At 43.2% G+C, this 19,954-nt stretch overlaps 1 protein-coding gene across 1 annotated transcript in view; it reads right to left on the bottom strand.

The window, feature by feature from the left end:
* Positions 1–1,115: 1,115 nt before the first annotated feature.
* kcnk9 (potassium channel, subfamily K, member 9) overlaps positions 1,116–19,954 on the bottom strand; it is a 33,900-nt gene continuing 15,061 nt past the window's right edge. Inside the window, 1 exon segment of the mRNA XM_056415253.1 lies at positions 1,116–1,981. Within this exon segment, the coding sequence (XP_056271228.1) occupies positions 1,116–1,981 (866 nt within the window).

Genomic DNA, 19,954 nt, shown 5'->3' with positions numbered 1-19,954 from the left:
TAAAAGTGAAGTGTGTGTGTGTGTGGGGGGGGGGGGGGGGGGGTCCTTCAGGTTGGTTTGACATCGAATTTCTATGGAGAAAAAAAGGCTATATGTGAAATTAAAGCTACTGTGGCCAGATCTGATTCCTGATGAGGACAAATATTAATAACATTAGCATGATCCTCTGAATTCAAGACAAACAGACACCTTGATTTTGGCTAACGGATGTCACAAAACCCATGGCACACTCGCTAAATGACATCTAATGCACATGCTAATATCGGCAACAATATTTTGGCTTGATGCATGGCGAAAACAGTTTAAATATATACGATTGCTTAATAGAAAACAATACCTGATGCTTTAAGTCATTTTTTAAATCTCTGTCCGCAGTGAGGCAATGGGATAGTACATAACTTCAAGTTAAGGTTAACCCTTGTGTTGCCTTAGGGTCATTTTGACCCGAATCAATATTACACCCTCCCCCCGCCTATGGGTCATTTTGACCCGATTCAATGTTTCACCCTCCTGTTACCTTTATATTTACTAACATATTTTACCCTTTGGGTTCAATTTGACGCCAGCAATTAAAACCTCCAGAAAATTATTAGAATTAATATTGTTTTCCAAGTTTAAGTGTGAGGTACTTTATGTTTGTTTGTTGACTACCGAAAGAACACCGACATTAAACATTGAATGGGGTCAAATTAATCCTAAAGCGGGGGGAGGGTGTAATATTGATTCGGGTCAAAATGACCCTACGGCAACACAAGGGTTAAACAAGCTTTTCCCCAAGTGTGCATCATTTGGTATGGAACCAATATAATATAATATAATCAATTGTGTAAAATCTGAAATAAGGGAAGGGTCTCGTTGTCTGTAAATGGAGCAATCTCTTGAGAAAATAGACATCCATGCGTCATGCTTTGCATCCCGTTGTGTCCACGCTGTTCTGCACAGTGTTCATCATCTGTTCCCCAAAAAATACTTTTTTTATATTACACACAAACAACAAGTGCTGAAATAAGATTTGGTAAGGAGCAGCATTGGAAATGTTTGACCGTGTGTGTATATAAAACATGAAACCTCTTTTGTCCTCTGTGTGTGTGTGTGTGTGTGTGTGTGTTAGTGTTTTAGATGGATTTCCTTCTCCTCATGAGCTGGTGGTCGTCCGTGAAGCTGCGGAGGCCCGGAGACACCGAGCTGACGGGCGAAGGGAAAAAGCTGTTTTTCAAGGTGCTCGGCGAGATCTCCTCGATCCTGTAGGAAACCGAGTGAAAGTACTGATTGGGATTCAGCTGCGAGCTGAACGAGTTCTGATGGGAGAAGGTGCAGCCGAGGCCTCCCATCCCTCCCCCGGCGCTGCCGAAGTCGTGCGAGTGGTAGTGCATGCAGGAGCATACCGACTGCAAATCGGCCACTTCGGGCCGCTGGCCCCGCTGCAGCGAATCGTCCTGGATGTGGATGATCATGCTGTTCCGGTTGCCCGCCAGCGAGGCGCGCTCCTCGGCGTCCCGCCGCTCGTCCTCGCTGTTCATCGTCAGGAACCGGAGCACCACCAGGTTGAGGAAGGCCCCAATGACCGTCAGGCCCACCAGGATGTACATGAAGCTAAAGGCCACGTACAGGGGCTTCTTCTGGAGGGCGCGGTTCTTTTGAAGGGCCACAAAGTCCCCGAAGCCTATCGTAGTTAATGTGATGAAGCAGTAGTAATACGACTGGAAGAAGCTCCAGTCCTCGTAGTGGGAGAAGGCGGCGGCGCCGATGCACAGCGTGCCGATGCAGGAGAAGAAGCCCACCGTCACCATGTTCTCCATGGACACGTCGGTGATGCTCATGCCGCAGCACTTCTTGATGCGCTTCAGGAGGTACTTGACGAACGTGTTCATCCTCTCGCCCAGGCTCTGGAACATGACGAGAGTCAAGGGGATTCCCAGGACGGCGTAAAACATGCAAAAGGACTTCCCCGCGTTGGTCCCCGGCGCCGCATGCCCGTAGCCTGAGAAGAAGAGCAGACAAGACAAGCAGAGGTTAGAGAAGCAGGGAAGATACTCGCAAAGGGTGTGCAACCCGTGGCTCCGAAAGACCGTCCAATTAGCACTTTACACCCATGACCGAGCAAGAAATCCACCCGAGGGTCTCCGAGCGCTGCCAAAAGGGCGATCGAACGGGTGCACGGCACAGGAATGCGTCCGCTCATGAATCTGATTTTGGCTCAGAGATTACGGCGTGCCAATTAGTCCGAGAAGTCTTCCGGTGAGGTAGAAGAGTTTGGAGGAGGAAGGATTGGATGGGACAGTCGCGACGGAGCCAATGAAGCTTTTAGCGTAATTAAACTTTATCTTTAGACCACAAAACTGCTGACTCACAGACAAACAAGGCTTTTTTTGGAAAAACAAAACCTTCCGGGGGCTAACAATAGGATTCATGCTTTTGATTTAATTTTGTAATGTAATACAAAACGATTATGCAGGAGATTAACGTTACGAATGAAGCCAACTGCTGTTGAATACGTCGTATTGGTCATCGGTCCTCTACCACAGCCCCATAACTGTGAGTATTAAACATCCAAATCATGGCAAGAAAACACCTCCAACAGTCGGGGTGTGTATCACTTCAACAACTAACTGCCTTACAAATAGAAGCATCGTGTTTTAGCTGTGTGGCGTTTCTTTACGTATTTATTTTTACGTCCTGAGCATGTTCTGAGTTTTGCACTCTTCAATATTGATTCGGTGTTTTCCCACTCGAGCACGTGTTTACTTATGCCCTTTGGAAAAAGGACTCCAGCAATCTTATTTGCACGAGCAACGAGGCTCCTGATACGTCTACGTTATCAGCCTGAGGTTTTATCAGAGCAGTTTAAAGAAACGTTCTATCACGATAATGGTAGATTTAAACATTTTACCTGCACTTGGTTATTTTTCTTTAAATGGAAAAGAGTGTCGGAGTTCAATATAAAGTTAAAGCTGCACTATCAGTATTTTTCTCATTAAGAATGGGTGAGACGACTGCGTGTGATGTGAAAGGGGTCATTTATTACACCTCGCTCTTTAGTTCCACAAACCGGCTTCTTCTAGCTCTTTGCTTCGCTCTCTCTCGTCAAACTCTTTTCCAAGTCGAGCTCTGATAAACCTTCCGAATGCTAACTTGAATTGGGATTACAATAATTAAACGGTGTTGCTCCTCAAAGACTTTCACAACGTTACTGGATCGAATTGATCAAACGCTGATAGTGAACCAGTTGTTTTGCAGACGATGTGACGCTCAATGTAAGATATCTACTTATCTTAAGACGATGACGCATCGGTTAATTTGTGTGGTTTTTTTTTAAGATCGAGAAAAACGCATGAAGAAAACCAACTCCATCGAAAAATACATCTCATAAAATTATTTAATATTTTCGTGACAGATTTTATTGTAAACATTTGGAAATAGTTTTAACGCGCATAGTGCGACTGAAGTTCCAAACTAGGGTCACGTTTTGGCAACAGAGCAATTTCCATTTAGATAGGTGGAGTCTATCCATCCATCCATTATCCAAACCGCTTATCCTTCTTTTAGGGTCGCGGGGCGCTGGAGCCGATCCCAGCTGACATTGGGCGAAGGCAGGGTACACCCTGGACAGCTCGCCAGTCCATCTCAGATTTTATTAGATGGTTGAAATCCATCGGATGGTTGAAATTTCCAGAAGAAGCAAAATAACAACAACCAAAACAACAAGTTTCATTCTCATCCAGTGAGCTGCTAGAATAAAAAATAAAAAAAATCATCTGGCATGCTCTGGCATATAGTAAGTCGTGTTTGTGTGAATATTTAAATGCAGTAAAACATGCAGCATGACTGTCTGGGACCTTGACGTTTGAGGTCTGTGCAGGAAGCTGAAGGAGCGTCTGCAGGTCACCGTCACTGGTGTGTGGGCCGACTACAGATGAGCTCGTACAATTCCTTTGACAAGGACCGCATTGTGCACAATATTTCCACATAGTCCTCAACAATAGGAACAAGCTGGTTAAAAAGATATCTAAAAACCGCAATTTTCACACCTCTCTCGCACAGCGGAAATAGAGAAATATTGAGAAAGACGAGCCAAATGTGATGCAAATCTCTAACTAGTGGCTTTATCGTAATTGCCTCTTCATTGTTCCTGTAGACTTTGTTCTATTGGAAGCGGAGGAAAGAAGTATTGCAGAACTTCTGCATACTGCTGCGGGGAAAAAATGAAGTCGGGTGGAAATTAAACATCGTGCGCTAATTGTGGCATCCCGAAAGCGTTCGTCAATTTTAATTACATCAAAGGGACGATTTGTTTTCTCGTATAGCCATCTGTCTTCTCAGGCCCCTCCTTTCTTTTGAAAAATTATCAAATTAATTGATATCGATTCCAATTGCTCACATTTGTTCTGGCGCAGCAATTAGGACATTAACGACTTGGGAGAACCGACAACTCTCGTTGGATTCGCGCGACGGCCTCGTCTCCGCCGACGGATAACCGCGGATCTCGTAAATTAATATTTTCGACGTTTAACGTCAAGACGTCGTCATAACAACTAAAGGCTATTTCTGTCCGTGTGCGCTCATCACACCCAACAGCCGCTCCTCTCTGCAATCAGACTGAACTGTATTAGTTATCGATTCAACGGCACGCCAATCGAAGGGTCACCACGCTCGCGTGTGTTTTCCGTTAGCTTAAAACCGGACAGAGGAGCGCCCGAGTGTCCGTGTAGCGACGGTTGATATCACGGTGAGTCTGTTTCTTCACCCGAGGTCATGAAAGCAGTATATTAAAAGGTATAACGAGCAGCAAGGACAGAGATGTCCAATCAGCTTGAGCTCTTCTCGGGTTTCAACATTCATTCCCAAGGCAATATGTACGGGATGATTAACAGGGATTTGTACAGGGTTTAACGCAGATGACCCGCAGAAGCAGATATTAACTTGTAATTCCATGTCAAATTACGTCCATCAAGGGTTGATTTAAGACAACGAGGAGATATATTCATTCACGAGAGTTGTTCAGTTTGCTTTTTCCTTCTGTGAACTCAGAGATGACCCAAAAAACTAAAAAATGGCACTTAGCCCCTAAATTATTAAAAGAGGAAAAATATGTTTTTCCTCCAGATTCAGTCTCAATTTAAAGTATTTAGGTCGTGGATGGGATGTTTGGTTGGCTGTGTGTAATCCTGTGTGTCCTGTTGTGATGAATGTATTATCTTTTCCCCGTTGTCTTGGGAACAGATGTATTTGCTCCGCCACACAGAGCACAGGTGCTTTTGTGCTCTTGTGTGTGCACAGGTGAACGCATGTGCTCAGCCCGGTGTGTGTAGTGCAGCGGAAAAAGAGAATCACACTCTTGAATGAAGGATAAAAAGCAAAGAGAGAGAGAAGGCCCCGTCACTCAAGTATTACATAATGTCGACAAAAACTGGAGGGTTCGGACATCCAATGCCGGCGACCTGAAGGAGAAGAACATTTGACTTGTTTTTCTCAGCCAGCAGACAGGATTCATAAAAGAGTCTCAGAAGCACTTCCCAATCTTGAAATTGAGATGCTGTGAGTTTGTCAAGATATAAATCTGATTTGGGATGAAGCTCACAAGAAATCTTTCTTCAAAGTGTCTCCGAGACAGATCTTCCCTTCAACAGAAAATTTCTCGGCCATCCTTAAATAGTGGATCTTAATATTTAATAAGGTGGGGTTATAATAAACAATGTGACAATTGATTGCTTTAATAAAGAAACAAGAGTTTGTAAAAACAACTGCAACTAAAACTGATTTATCGCAGTACTCAAAAAGTTGGATCGTAATAATAAATCTGCTGGCCGTCTGCTAAAAGAAATAAACAGCAAAAGAAAGTGAAAGTCAGATTCTCCGGATCCCTCAGTGTAAAGGTCACATTTTGAGATGCCTTTATTGATTATAAAAGCAGGTCTGGGTGCTTTAAAAATACCGTAAAAAAGTATAAATACGCTCGGTCAGCGGAAAAATGCACATCGCCTGTACTCTCAGAAACTATCCTAAGAACATCGGTCGGTTTGTGATGACTCAACTGTTTAGTTACCTGGAGGAGATCCCCTGACCTCAGTGTGAGAAGATGCACAATGCTGACCAATCACAAAAAACGGGGCTGAGACTTAAGCAGACAGGCGCACCTACAAATTAGCATAGTTCTCCTTTTAAAAGAACATTTTGTCATAACACGGCTTCACATAGGCGCCTCGTGAAAGTATTTTGGGATTCATTGGGAGTAGAAAGAGAAAATCACATCGGGGTTACCATTTTGTTGCTACAACCCAAAGCTATGCGATAGACAAGGCGAAGAAGAACGTCGGTTTGTGGTCAGCTCTGTACCAATTTGTTCATACATATATTATAAATATATATATATAGAAATATAGCATGTCGAAAACATGACGAGCTCTGAACAAGGACAGCTGAGGTTGATATGGACAAACTGAAGTGTGAACATCACGATGGCCCAAGATGAGAACATGAATTAACGGATAAATAACGTGGCAATCAATCCACTAGTCAAGCAAATTTCATTCAAAAAGCACAAATGTCAACCTCCATGGTGCTAGAGGAAAAGTCAGAGGATCAGTTTCACCCCATAAAACCTCTGCAAATTGTTCACATAGTGAAGCGGTCTTCAACCAGCCCGAAATAACCTTGTCACTGCGCTGCTCATCACTCGCCAGTTGCTCCCTGTTGCTGCTCGCCATCGAGTTCAAGTCACCGATGCTCCCTTTCCACCTCTCTTCCCTCCTCCAATTGGTCAGCAGAATATCTTTTTCCGCCTTCAAAAAGGGCTCAAAGACCAACATCAAGCAAAAGTATGCTCTCTCCCTCTCTCTCCCCCTCTCTATCTCTTCGCCGTTATCTCTCTCTCTCTTTCTGCCGCACAAAGAAAAGTAATTTGCTCGGCTCAGTTCCAACCGGAGGAATTGGAGTGTGTTGAGGCCCTTGTTTCTCAAAGCACCTCATCTTGTGTCCCTTTGGAGGAATGGCTTCTCCCCAAATGAAGACATCAAGTAGACGTATATGATCCTGTGTAATAATCCCATCCAACAGTTAATTATAAATAGTTCATTAAAAAAGGAGAAACGTAAGGGGATTCTCTGTCATATATATATATATTTCTGTATATGTATATTTATATATAGTTATATATATACATATATATTGATATATATATATATTTTAATATATATATGTATAAATTTATATTCATATATATATTTATATATATTTATTTTATTTATATATATTATCTGGGATGGGAATGTCTGCATCGTGGCTAAAATATATCTTAAAATAATTGTTGTTGCCAGGTATTAGACGGGTATACCTGTGCATCGAGATGTGTGTCACTACGTCAAACCACACAAAACAACTAGAATAGAATATACACTTTTATTAATCCCCAAGGGGAAATTAGTTCTCTGCATTTAACCCATCCTTAGTTATTAAGGAGCAGTGGGCTGCGGTGAAGCGCCCGGGAAGCAACTGGGGGTTCAGTGCCTTGCTCAAGGACACTTCGACTCGCAACTAATGGGGAGAGCGGGGATCGAACCCACAACCCTGCGGTTGCAGGACGGCCCTCTTACCCCACTGAGCTAAAGCCGCCCCTGCAGTCCTTTCTTAGCATGGAACTCAATTTCATCTATAATTGTATTACCCCCCCCCCCCCTCCCTTCCCCCTCCGGTGACTCCACAACCCAAAAAGTGCCTTGAACGTTTTGATGTGTGAGTACAGCCGGGCAGCTCCTGTCATAAGCTGCATGACTCAACATTTGTTTGGCTCCACTTTACTACGACTTATTTTCAACGTCTGCCCCCGCACCCACGACGTGAGCTCGACAGGTCTGAGCGAGTGAGTCATTGTGGAAGTCTAAATTGACACAGCTTGCAACCCGAAACCCAATTATTATATTATTATCTCACAAACACCATAAAAAAAAACTGCTCTTCTCTCGATTTAATAAATTAACCGACAGCCTACACCACGAGTTCACATTAATCCATCAAATAGCTGAAATCAGTTATGCATTGCTCTGCGAAAATAGATATTCATGACTAAATAAGAGATAATCGAAGTCAAAGAATCATTGGGGTTTATGTGTTATGCAACGGGATCACTCCTCCCCCACCGATTTCAAATCATTAAGAAAGGTACAGACCAAAACTTTAATGACAGAAACCTCTCGTGTTTAATAACTAAAACGTGTCTAATGTTTTCTAATTATGATTGAGGGATAGTTTGGACTTTGTGAAGATGGGTACTTATAGTTGGTGTATTCTAGAGGAGATGGCGGGAAGAGAAGCCCCCTAGTTTGGCGCAATTTCCGACTTTCGAAGGGGTGCGGCGGCAAAACCGTAATCGAAGAAAAGCCGGGTCAGTAATCTGGAGTACACCATCACTCAAAAATAATCCAAATCTGTGCTTGCCAACCCTTTTCTAGCTCGATCCAGCAAGATAGTCGCCGAGGCAACAACGACAGCCCAAAGCCACTCCCCCAAAGTCATCACGACGAACGTAAACAACGAACACGGCTAACGTTAGTCCGTCTTATCATCGTCACGTTAGTACCGAGGCAGCCAGACTACCAGATGTTTGTATTATTTTATTTTAGTTAGATCTTTTTTATGAGTTGATCGATGTTGGGCTGCAAAGACGATACATGTTGATGTTTTAGGTCACTAAAATATACGTTTTCGCTGCTGCTGTGATGACCTCCAGACACCAATAATGGATAAATACCTCACGCAAAAATATTGAAATTCAACTCAAGAAATTGATGTCAAATGTAGCTTAACTTGCATATCTAGCAAAAAGCAACATTCATTTGATGTCATATGTTTTATTCACCTGGTAAATGTAGGATGAATATTATTATTAATTATATTCTATTATTGAATAATATTATATTTTTGAATAATAATTAAGCGAGCAGAGCTTAAGGCGCTTGAATATTTGTATTAATTATTATTAATATTCAATATTATTAACTTTTATTAACATAAAAAAATGCAAAAGCCACTTTGATCTTCTTATACAGTATGCAACAACTAAAATTAAATAATGAACTACAAAGGTTTTGGCTGAAGTGCTTCTAAAAAAAATCCTCTTGAATACATTTTCCATTAGACCTTTTAAAAATATATATATTACGACATCAAACCAGAATTATTGTAATTTTCTCATCAGGAATACCTCATGTGGAATATAGTATTACAATCTAGAAACACAGTGAAGGACAGGCTACCTCATTTTCACCGGTTGCGTAATCTCTATCATCCATTATTCACCGCAGCACCCAGGTATCCCCTCCATCAGCACCCAGGTATCCCCTCCATCAGCACCCAGGTATCCCCCCCATCAGCACCCAGGTATCCCATCAGCACCCAGGTATCCCCTCCATCAGCACCCAGGTATCCCCTCCATCAGCACCCAGGTATCCCCCCCATCAGCACCCAGGTATCCCCTCCATCAGCACCCAGGTATCCCCTCCATCAGCACCCAGGTATCCCCCCCATCAGCACCCAGGTATCCCATCAGCACCCAGGTATCCCCTCCATCAGCACCCAGGTATCTCCTCCATCAGCACCCATGTATCCCCCCCATCAGCACCCAGGTATCCCCTCCATCAGCACCCAGGTATCCCATCAGCACCCAGGTATCCCCTCCATCAGCACCCAGGTATCCCCTCCATCAGCACCCAGGTATCCCCTCCATCAGCACCCAGGTATCCCCTCCATCAGCACCCAGGTATCCCCCCATCAGCACCCAGGTATCCCCTCCATCAGCACCCAAGGAAGGATCAGAGAGAGGACAGAGGTGATAACGCCTCCTTCGGCTCATTTGTGAACCAAAGACCTTTAAGTTAAACAATTTCAAACACCAAAACAGTTCGTCCACAGGAGTAAAAGGTATGTTTTCACAAGAGATATGAAGAATTTTGTTATAAATCAAACTTCACTTTTCAGCTTTAGAGCCATATTATCTATTTACACTTGTGCCTTACGACAATTATGCCTCGTTATATTGAAAGCTGAGATTGTTCTACAATTGTCTTCATGTAAAACACACATGTCTATGTGTCATATGCAAGAGACTTATGAAAGGTGAATTTAAGAAATTGTGTAAAATTGCGAAAATGACCCCGGATCCCACACGGTTAATGTTGGTGGTGTGTGTTCCAGATAGAAATCCTCTGGCTCAGGGATGATTCTCTTTAATGTTTTCCAGTTTATTTGGGACACACACACACACACCAGGAGTGCCCCATATTGTACAGAGAGAAACAGACTGAATAAATAAATGAAGAGAGGTTTTCATACCTCAGAATCTTTTTATTTAGATTACCAAACAAACTCTCGTACAGCGGCGTTCTCTAACCCCCGTAAATACTTTTTTCTTGCCATAAATTCACATATTAAACCACTTATAAAGTTGTTGCAGCTATTATTTTAGCCGCAGAGCGACGTTAGCTTTCATTTGGAGGCGTGAATGCGGTCCACCTGTTGAATGAGAGTCCAGGTTGAACTTTTGTTTTAGGCTCCGAGGGAAACATCTCTTCAGCGGATTTACGCTCCAGAATGTTCCCTCGTTGCTAATTTAGTGCCCACGCAAGTTTTTTAATTGTTTGCAACGCTAACTCACTGTCCAGGCTCTAGAGGACCACGACAACTGGAAGAGGACGTATGTCTGGTACCCTTTATTCATTCGATTTTGGATCATCCCATACCGGGTAACTTGGAGAGTATCTTTGTCTGATCCTCCTCACTACTGGGGTCCCTCAAGGCTCAGTCCTGGGTCCCCTCCTATTTCTCTCACCACTTGGGTCCCTCAAGGCTTCGTCCTGGTTCCTCTCCTCTTTCTCTCACTACTGAGGTCCCTCAAGGCACCTTCCTGGGCCCCCTGCTATTTCTCTCACTACTGGGGTCCCTCAAGGCTCCGTCCTGGGTCTCCTCCTCTTTCTCTCACTACTGTGGTCCCTCAAGGCTCCGTCCTGGGTCCCCTCCTCTTTTTCTCACTACTGGGGTCCCTCAAGGCTCCGTCCTGGGTCCCCTCCTCTTTCTCTCAATACTGGGGTCCCTCAAGGCTCTGTCCTGGGTCCCCTCCTCTTTTTCTCACTACTGGGGTCCCTCAAGGCTCCGTCCTGGGTCCCCTCCTCTTTCTCTCAATACTGGGGTCCCTCAAGGCTCTGTCCTGGGTCCCCTCCTCTTTCTCTCACTACTGGGGGCCCTCAAGGCTCCGTTCTGGGTCCCCTCCTCTTTCTCTCACTACTGGGGTCCCTCAAGGCTCCGTTCTGGGTCCCCTCCTCTTTCTCTCACTACTGGGGTCCCTCAAGGCTCCGTCCTGGGTCCCCTCCTCTTTCTCTCACTACTGGGGGCCCTCAAGGCTCCGTCCTGGGTCCCCTCCTCTTTCTCTCACTACTGGGGTCCCTCAAGGCTCCGTCCTGGGTCCCCTCCTCTTCTCTCTGTACACTAATTCTCTCTGCTCTGTACTTATTGTAAGTCTCTTTGGATAAAAGCGTCTGCTAAATGACGTCTAATAATGTAATGTAACATGCTGCACACACAACCTTCCAGGATTCAGGTATGCGAGTCAAACACTTACCTCAAATGCATTTTAAGACGGAACGCAAAGAGCGGATTTAGGAAATGTAGAGGAAGATTTTCTGTCAATCGGGAAAGGAGGAATGAAGTCTCTGATTCCAAAAATTCTGTTATATTACTTGCAAGGAGGAAAGCTGTGACACAGCTTCTCTAAGAAACTCTGGGACTCAAGATTCAACGAAGCAACATTCACAGCCTTCTTTATACAACACGAGGTTTACACCTCAACTTCCAAGAAGAAGTCCCTTCTCCTTCGTCCAGAAGGGTCAGCTCCTTATCTTGATCAAGACCCAGAGACCTTGTATCTGCTCCCACACCCCCTCCTCCTCCTCCCAGTGTGGAATGCCATTGATTTTAATGACAGCAGGCTGGTCAACCCCGTATTTTTCCACTATACTAAATCACTCTAAAACTCCTGATCATCGTAGCTCAATTTTTTTTATATAACATGACATACTATAATTTGACCATTACAGAAGCGACTCCCAAACGACTTCATCGAAAATCTCACATAGTCCACCGTGCCCTGACCAGGGGAGTTAGAGAAGCTTCAGGGGTCACTTGCATGAGAAAGTGTGCGTCGGGCTAAACAGGTGAATAAACAGTCAGGAGTCATCTCGCCGTGGGGGTCGTCTCGTTTTTCGGGGGCGTGACGAGCGGAAAAATGCGAAAACCAGCTGGACTGAGAAATGTGTGTGTGAACCCTCGCAGACTCAAATATGTCTGTTAGCTCTTGAGAGCTCAACTTTTTCTCGGAGGCACGAGATATAGAATGGTACACAAAACGGATTCTGAGCTAGAAAGCTGAGCAGCCGGCACAGAGAAGCTGGTAATCCTGTGGAATATGAGATGGGAGGGTGTGTGTGTGTATGTGTGTGTGTGTGTGTGTGTGTGGGTGGGTGGGTGGGTGGGGGGGGATTTTGATATTCCTTAAATATTTGGAGGTACAGCCGATGCATGTAATCATCTCATGACTAAGTCGATCTTGACTGTGATTCCGGCAACGATAACTCGAATCTGAAGGATGTGGATCCATCTCTGCCAAGAACTGGGGTTTGTATTCTTACATCGTGATTGTGCTTCCGGATGACAACAAAACAACCCCCCCCCCCCACCTCAAGGCGATGAAGAACAGAAGCCAGACACGCATCAGTGAGATGTCGTGGCCATGTATGGTAATGAGAAGAGCGAAGGAGAAGGAAGCTGGGATGGCGGAGAGAGAGAGAGTCAGTCGGAAAACAGCCACAAGCTACAAGAAGTGACGGGCCTCGGTTGCATCAGTTGCATTCTGGGTAAAATCATGTCATTTCTTTATGTCCATTTAAGCTTGGATATCTGCTCCTCTTAGTCACACTGGTGGTATCTAGGGCTCGTGTAAGGTCAATTGAAACGCTGCAGTCATCGTTTAGCGCTATGCTAGCGTGCTAACGTTGAGGCAAATTCCCCTTTCCACGGTATCAGGAGCGATTAGTTCGGGATCACCGGACAGAAAGGGACTCTAATTTAATCACTCGCCCCTTCGGCGTATTAACGACGCGATACTTCGAGATCTGGGTGGCCGAGTCTCGCCGAAGACGACGATGAAGGGGAAATAATGAATGATCTAAAGTGACATCGATTGAGAGATACTTGCACAAAAGGGACTCGCGAGGCCCGAAGACCACTGACCAACACCTCCTCGGGTCGCGGCTGGACGCGTGAACACTCGCACTTCTGCGACGTTCCGTGGCCGAATCGGAATTCCACAATTTTCGTTTGAAAGGATTGTTTCAGTTTTTTTAAAACGCCCGCTGCGAGAACCGTCCTTTTGAAGACCCCCCCCCCTCCTAACCCCGCCCCCCGGAGACGGTCTTGTGAAGTCCTTCTTTACGACGAGATGTTGAGGAGACGTCCCGCCAGCTTTAAAGCGAGCCAACCAAACCCCAGGATTGGGTTTGGGGGGAGGGGGTGGAGGGGGGGGGGTGATCAAGACATTAATTAACTAGAATGGGCACTCGGTAGAGCGCATACCTTCGCATATCACAAGATTGGGCATTGAATTATGAACATTTTGGCATTAGTTGCATGCCAATTGGACAAAAATGTATCGTGCTATGGTAAAAAAAGAGTTTGACCTTTCCATGACCTTGACCTTTGACCCGATTGATCCCAAAATCTAATCAAATGGTCCCCGGATAATAACCAATCATCCCACCAAATTTCATGCGATTCAAGAACATTTTGACCTGTTCATGACCTTTGACCTTGACCTTTGACCCGATCGATCCCAAAATCTAGTCAACTGGTCCCCGGATAATAAACAATCATCCCACCAAATTTCATGCGATTCGGTTCAATACTTTTTGAGTTCTGAAAGATTTTGACCTGTTCATGACCTTTGACCTTTGACCCGATCGATCCCAAAATCTAATCAACTGGTCCCCGGATAATAAACAATCATCCCACCAAATTTCATGCGATTCGGTTCAATACTTTTTGTGTTCTGCGAAAGATTTTGACCTGTTCATGACCTTTGACCTTTGACCCGATCGATCCCACAATCTAATCAACTGGTCCCCGGATAATAAACAATCATCCCACCAAATTTCATGCGATTCGGTTCAATACTTTTTGAGTTCTGCGAAAGATTTTGACCTGTTCATGACCTTTGACCTTTGACCCGATCGATCCCAAAATCTAATCAACTGGTCCCCGGATAATAAACAATCATCCCACCAAATTTCATGCGATTCGGTTCAATACTTTTGAGTTCTGCGAAAGATTTTGACCTGTTCATGACCTTTGACCTTTGACCTTTGACCCGATCGATCCCAAAATCTAATCAACTGGTCCCCGGATAATAAACAATCATCCCACCAAATTTCATGCGATTCGGTTTAATACTTTTTGAGATTTGCGAATAACACGCATACAAATAAATAAATAAATAAATACACGGCGATCAAAACATAACCTTCCGGCATTTTCAATGCGAAGGTAATGAGTGAAATCTGCTTCAACCCTCAGGAAGCCACGCCGTATGGGTTCTTTTATGATTTATTCTGTGGCAGCTCTTTCTACATCAGAGTGATATTTTAGCAAAGACGTCTTATCGAGCTATGAAAAATATACATATTTATATATAATATATATAGAAAATATATATATACATAGGTGTTGATTAGTGGTCTATATTATATATATATATATTATATATATTATATATACATTATATATATAATATATATATATGTGTTGATTAGTGGTCTATATTTATATAATATATATACATTATATATAAATAATATATAATATATATATATGTAGGAAAGTAAATGTTTCCTTCATCCACGTTAATTATTCAGGAATTAGTCAAATATTATTAGGAGTAAAATTATGAAACATGCGGTATGTGATGTGCACATGGAGCAGCATTAGCAGTGGGTTGGAGATGTTTGTGAACACCTGATGAAGGTGTTCACTCTCTCCTCCGGGGACACACGCATCTCGTTAGCTGCTAACCGCGCCGCGATGCTCACCTGCTGATGAGAGAAGATTTAGAGCTTCTTTTTTTAATGGATTTTCAAGTAGTCCAAGTGTTCCATTATTACCGCAAACATTAACATTAATTGCAGCTGCTTTTTTTTTTTAAACATAAAATGGAGTTGATCCAGAAGCTCCCCGGGGATGAAATACCAAAAGATCGCTGCAAGATTTTAACAAGAAATCATCATCGCGTTGTTAATTATCTGATCATTATCTCCGGCAGATGGAAGCCCCGGGGGAGTGTGTGTGTGTGTGTGTGTGAGTGTGTGTGTCCACTGAAACCCATCAGCCTGGTATTTGCAGCGCTCGTTCGCGATTCACCATTTTTGGAAGAAAAAACAACAACAACAATGTTTATAAATTGCCTATTTCATAGCGTCACTGACTCCGCCCCCTTCCTCTTCCTCTGGTGACCAACAGCTTTCTCAGTGGCTAAAAACAGACCGTACCCAGTGTGTGTGTGTGTGTGTGTGTGTGTGTGTGTGTGTGTGTGTGTGTGTGTGTGTGTGTGTGTGTGTGTGTGTGTGTGTGTGTGTGTTTGCAGGCCACACTCTGGCATCGGTGAGAGAGTCTGATCTCATTTCTTATCGCAGCATCTTCAGATTAATTTCATTTCATACTCCTGTATATTATGATTCGCTGAGAACGGCCGAGTGATGAATATTGATCTCGACTGTAATGGAGCCCGGAGGGACGATGGAGTGAGAAAAGAGGAGAGAGACGCTCAGCTGGCACCGAGCTGCGCTCTCTAGTTTCACTGTGTTTATCCTCCTGCATTTTTTTATAAATATATATATATATAAAAATTAACGCATGAACTGAGAAACCTTGTCCAAACAGTGGTTTATAATGATGCTGCATCACATTTAATCCAGTCTGAAATATCCCAAAATATGTGGCAAAGAGGCGTTAAATATATATATATATATGTGTATATATACACATATATATATATACATATATGTATATGTATATAGACATGTATATATACATATATTTATATATACATATATATTTATACATATACATATTTTCATAAATATAGACCTGTATATATACAGGTATATATACACGTGTATAGGTATATAAATACACACACACATATATATACACTTATATACATATATACACACATATATATACATAAACATATGTATATATACACATATATATACACATATATGTATATATACATATATATACATATGTATGTGTATATATGTATATATACATACATATACATACATATATGTATATATACATATATATACATATATACACATATATCTATATACACACACATATATATGTATATATATATACACACATATATTCATAATACAAGTATATATATACAGGACTGTCTCAGAAAATTAGAATATTGTGATGAAGTTCTTTATTTTCTGTAATGCAATTAATAAAACAAAAATGTCATGCATTCTGGATTCATTACAAATCAACTGAAATATTGCAAGCCTTTTATTCTGATTTATTGCTGATTATGGTTTACAGCTTAAGAAAACTCAAATATCCTATCTCTAAATATTAGAATATCATGAAAAAGTATACTAGTAGGGTATTAAACAAATCACTTGAATTGTCTAATTAACTCGAAACACCTGCAAGGGTTTCCTGAGCCTTGACAAACACTCAGCTGTTATAAATCTTTTTTTTTACTTGGTCTGAGGAAATATTAAAATTGTATGAGATAGGATTTTAGAGTTTTCTTAAGCTGTAAGCCATAATCAGCAATATTAAAAGAATAAAAGGCTTGCAATATTTCAGTTGATTTGTAATGAATCCAGAATGCATGACATTTTTGTTTTTTTAATTGCATTACAGAAAATAAAGAACTTTATCACAATATTCTAATTTTCTGAGACAGTCCTGTATACAAGCGCTTAGGTGCTCTTTGTTTTTTGTTGTTTTCGTCTTAAATACTGTTTTCTGCTGTGACCCCCGGAGCTTTTTCACCAGAGAAGAGCTCATGAACATCAGGGGAACAACTCCAGCGGATTTATTTCCAACGTGTTTAACTTCTGTGGAGTTACTGGACATTCTTGTGAAAGGTGTGCTCACCTTCGCTCACGCGGTGAGACGCCGTCGGAGAGGGAAACGTTCAGGGGCGCTTGTGCGGCTACGGAAACGGGGATCTCGTACAGCGCTGCCGGGCATATTTCTCTCCAATGTCCGCTCACTGTGCAACAAACTGGACGAACTCCAGCTGCTGGTGGGGAGAGACAGAGACTTCTCTTCATCCTCCGTTTTGTGTTTTACGGAATCATGGCGAAGTGGATCTCTAACAGATTCTGCGCTCCAGCTGGCTGGCTTCCAGCTGTTCCGAGCGGACCGGGACACGGAGCTCTCCGGCAAAATAAAGGGTGGAGGAATCTGCTTCTCCCTCAACAACGGCTGGTGCAACGACGTAACGGTGATTCTACAGCACTGTTCGCCGGACCTGGAATCTCTTATCATTCACTGCAAACCCTTCTACTCCCCACGTGAGTTCGCTTCATTCATCCTGGCCGGAGTTTACATGCCGCCGCAGGGAAATGTGCAGGAGGCACAGCGGACCCTCGCCGAACAGAGACGGTGTGTGGAGCGGACCTACCCGGACTCTTTAGTTATTGTACTCGGGGATTTTAACAAAGGGAACCTCAGCCATGAACTTCCTGAATTTAGATCACCAACTACAGGCCCAAATCACCCCACTCCATGAACAACGTGCTTCTGGCAGATGACCTCAATGAGTTCCGCTTTGAAAGACAATGGAGCAGTCCTGAGGCCATCCCCCACAGCTCCATCAACAGGATGTTTAAAAAGCAGAACCCCCGCAGAGCAGCGGGCCCGGACTCCGTCTCCCCCTCCACCCTGAAGCACTGTGCTGACCAGCTGTCTCCGGTGTTCACCGACATCTTCAACACCTCCCTGGGAACATGCCACGTTCCGGCCTGCTTCAAGGCCTCCACCATCATCCCCATCCCCAAAAAGCCTAAGATCACAGGACTCAATGACTACAGGCCCGTCGCCCTGACCTCTGCCTTCCCTCCAGGTCACTGAAGCGGGCCAGCAAGATTGTCACTGACCCCTCCCACCCTGATCACTCCCTGTTGGAGTCCCTCCCCTCTGGTCGGAGGCTGCGGTCCATCAGGACAAAGACCTCCCGCCACACCAAAAGTTTGTTCCCGTCGGCAGTTGGGCTCATCAATGGAGCCCGGGTCCCCCACTGACTGACTGTCACCCCCAGGACTACCTCCTCTTCTTCCTCCTTCCTCTCTCCTCCCCCTCCTCCTCCTCCTTCCTCTTCCTTCTCCTCCTTCTCCTTCTTCCTCCTACTCCTCCTCCCTCCTCCTTCTTCTTCCCTCCTGGAGGCCTCCTCCACACACGTCACTTTAACATGCACTTTAACTTAAACACACATCACTTGAAACACACACCTAAACACTTTAACATTATTTGTTGTCCGAGCACTTTATCTTTATCTTATATTATCTTATACTTAAGTTCACTGTTGCTGTCGCGTTGATTGTTGTTTGTCATGTCTAAATGTTGCACCTTCCGCCAAAAAAAATTCCTCGTTTGTGTAAACATTCCTGGCAATAAAACTGTTTCTGATTCTGATTCTGACATAAATATATATATATATATACATGAACAGTATCGGCATTGCATTGTGGCTCTTATTTTGTTTAGTTTTTTATATATATAATAATAATAATAATAATACATACAATTTCTATAGCGCTTTTCATAGTACTCAAAGACACTTAATATATATATTTATATATATGTCTATATTGTCTTTTTTTGGGGGGTAAAAGAGATAGAAACCACACACAATTTATAAATCTCAGCGTTAACTTCTACCAGATGAACTAGAGAACCAGGGTGGACCTAATACCTGTCATTAATTCCAAAGCATGCTGGGTAATTAACCCTCCGTGGGGATCCTCACACTAAACGCATTTCCCAGCAGCTGTAAATCCTCTCCGTGTGCAACCAAAACAATTTCAAAGTCGAGTCGCATTCGCCTCCTCCTCCGTCGTCCCAGGTGTCGCTCTCCATCTCCCCGTTAGGCCTCCACCTAATGAAGCTCATTTGCTCGGCTTCTGGAAAACAAATATGGCCGTCGAGTGCTGCTAAGCAACGGGCACATTGTTCCGTCGCCTCCGAGAGAGAGCAGCCGACACCGCTCGGCCCGGCGTGGACCGCCAGCTGACGAGGAGGAGACGCTTCGCCGTTGGTCGGGAAAGGTCACGTCGGGACGATGTTACCTCAGGACAACACAAAGTGACGTTATGCACATGTCGCATATCGCGTTTCACGATAATAAACCCAGCTGCACGTTTTGTTCCTTCCACTCATCCGGGAATCGAACAATCGGAGCGACGCCGTGTGCAGAGTGGACGGCGTAACGCTGGGAAACAATTACAGCCCTAATCCCACTTCTGCTTTATTGGTTTGGTTTTGTCTGGTTTTTCCATTGACTGTGTGGACAGAAAGTATTCAGACCCTTTGAATGTACACTCTTTGTTTCAGTGCAGCCGTTTGCTCAAATCAAAGAAGTTCATTTTATTTCTCATTAATGTCACTCAACACCCCGTCTGGACAGAAAAAAACAGAAATGTAGAATTTTTTTCTTACAATACTTACATATAATATATATATATTTATATAAATATATGTATTTATATTAATATATTTATAAATATATACATATATTTATAAATATATATATATATATATATATATTTACACATATATAAATATATATATTTATAAATATAAATATATATTTACACATATATACATATATTTATAAATA

Source organism: Pseudoliparis swirei, chromosome 1, assembly GCF_029220125.1.
Source record: "Pseudoliparis swirei isolate HS2019 ecotype Mariana Trench chromosome 1, NWPU_hadal_v1, whole genome shotgun sequence".
NCBI classification, from domain to species: Eukaryota; Metazoa; Chordata; class Actinopteri; order Perciformes; family Liparidae; genus Pseudoliparis; species Pseudoliparis swirei.
The sequence above is the reverse complement of the archived record's forward strand: the minus strand, read 5'-3'. Positions and strand labels throughout refer to the sequence as shown.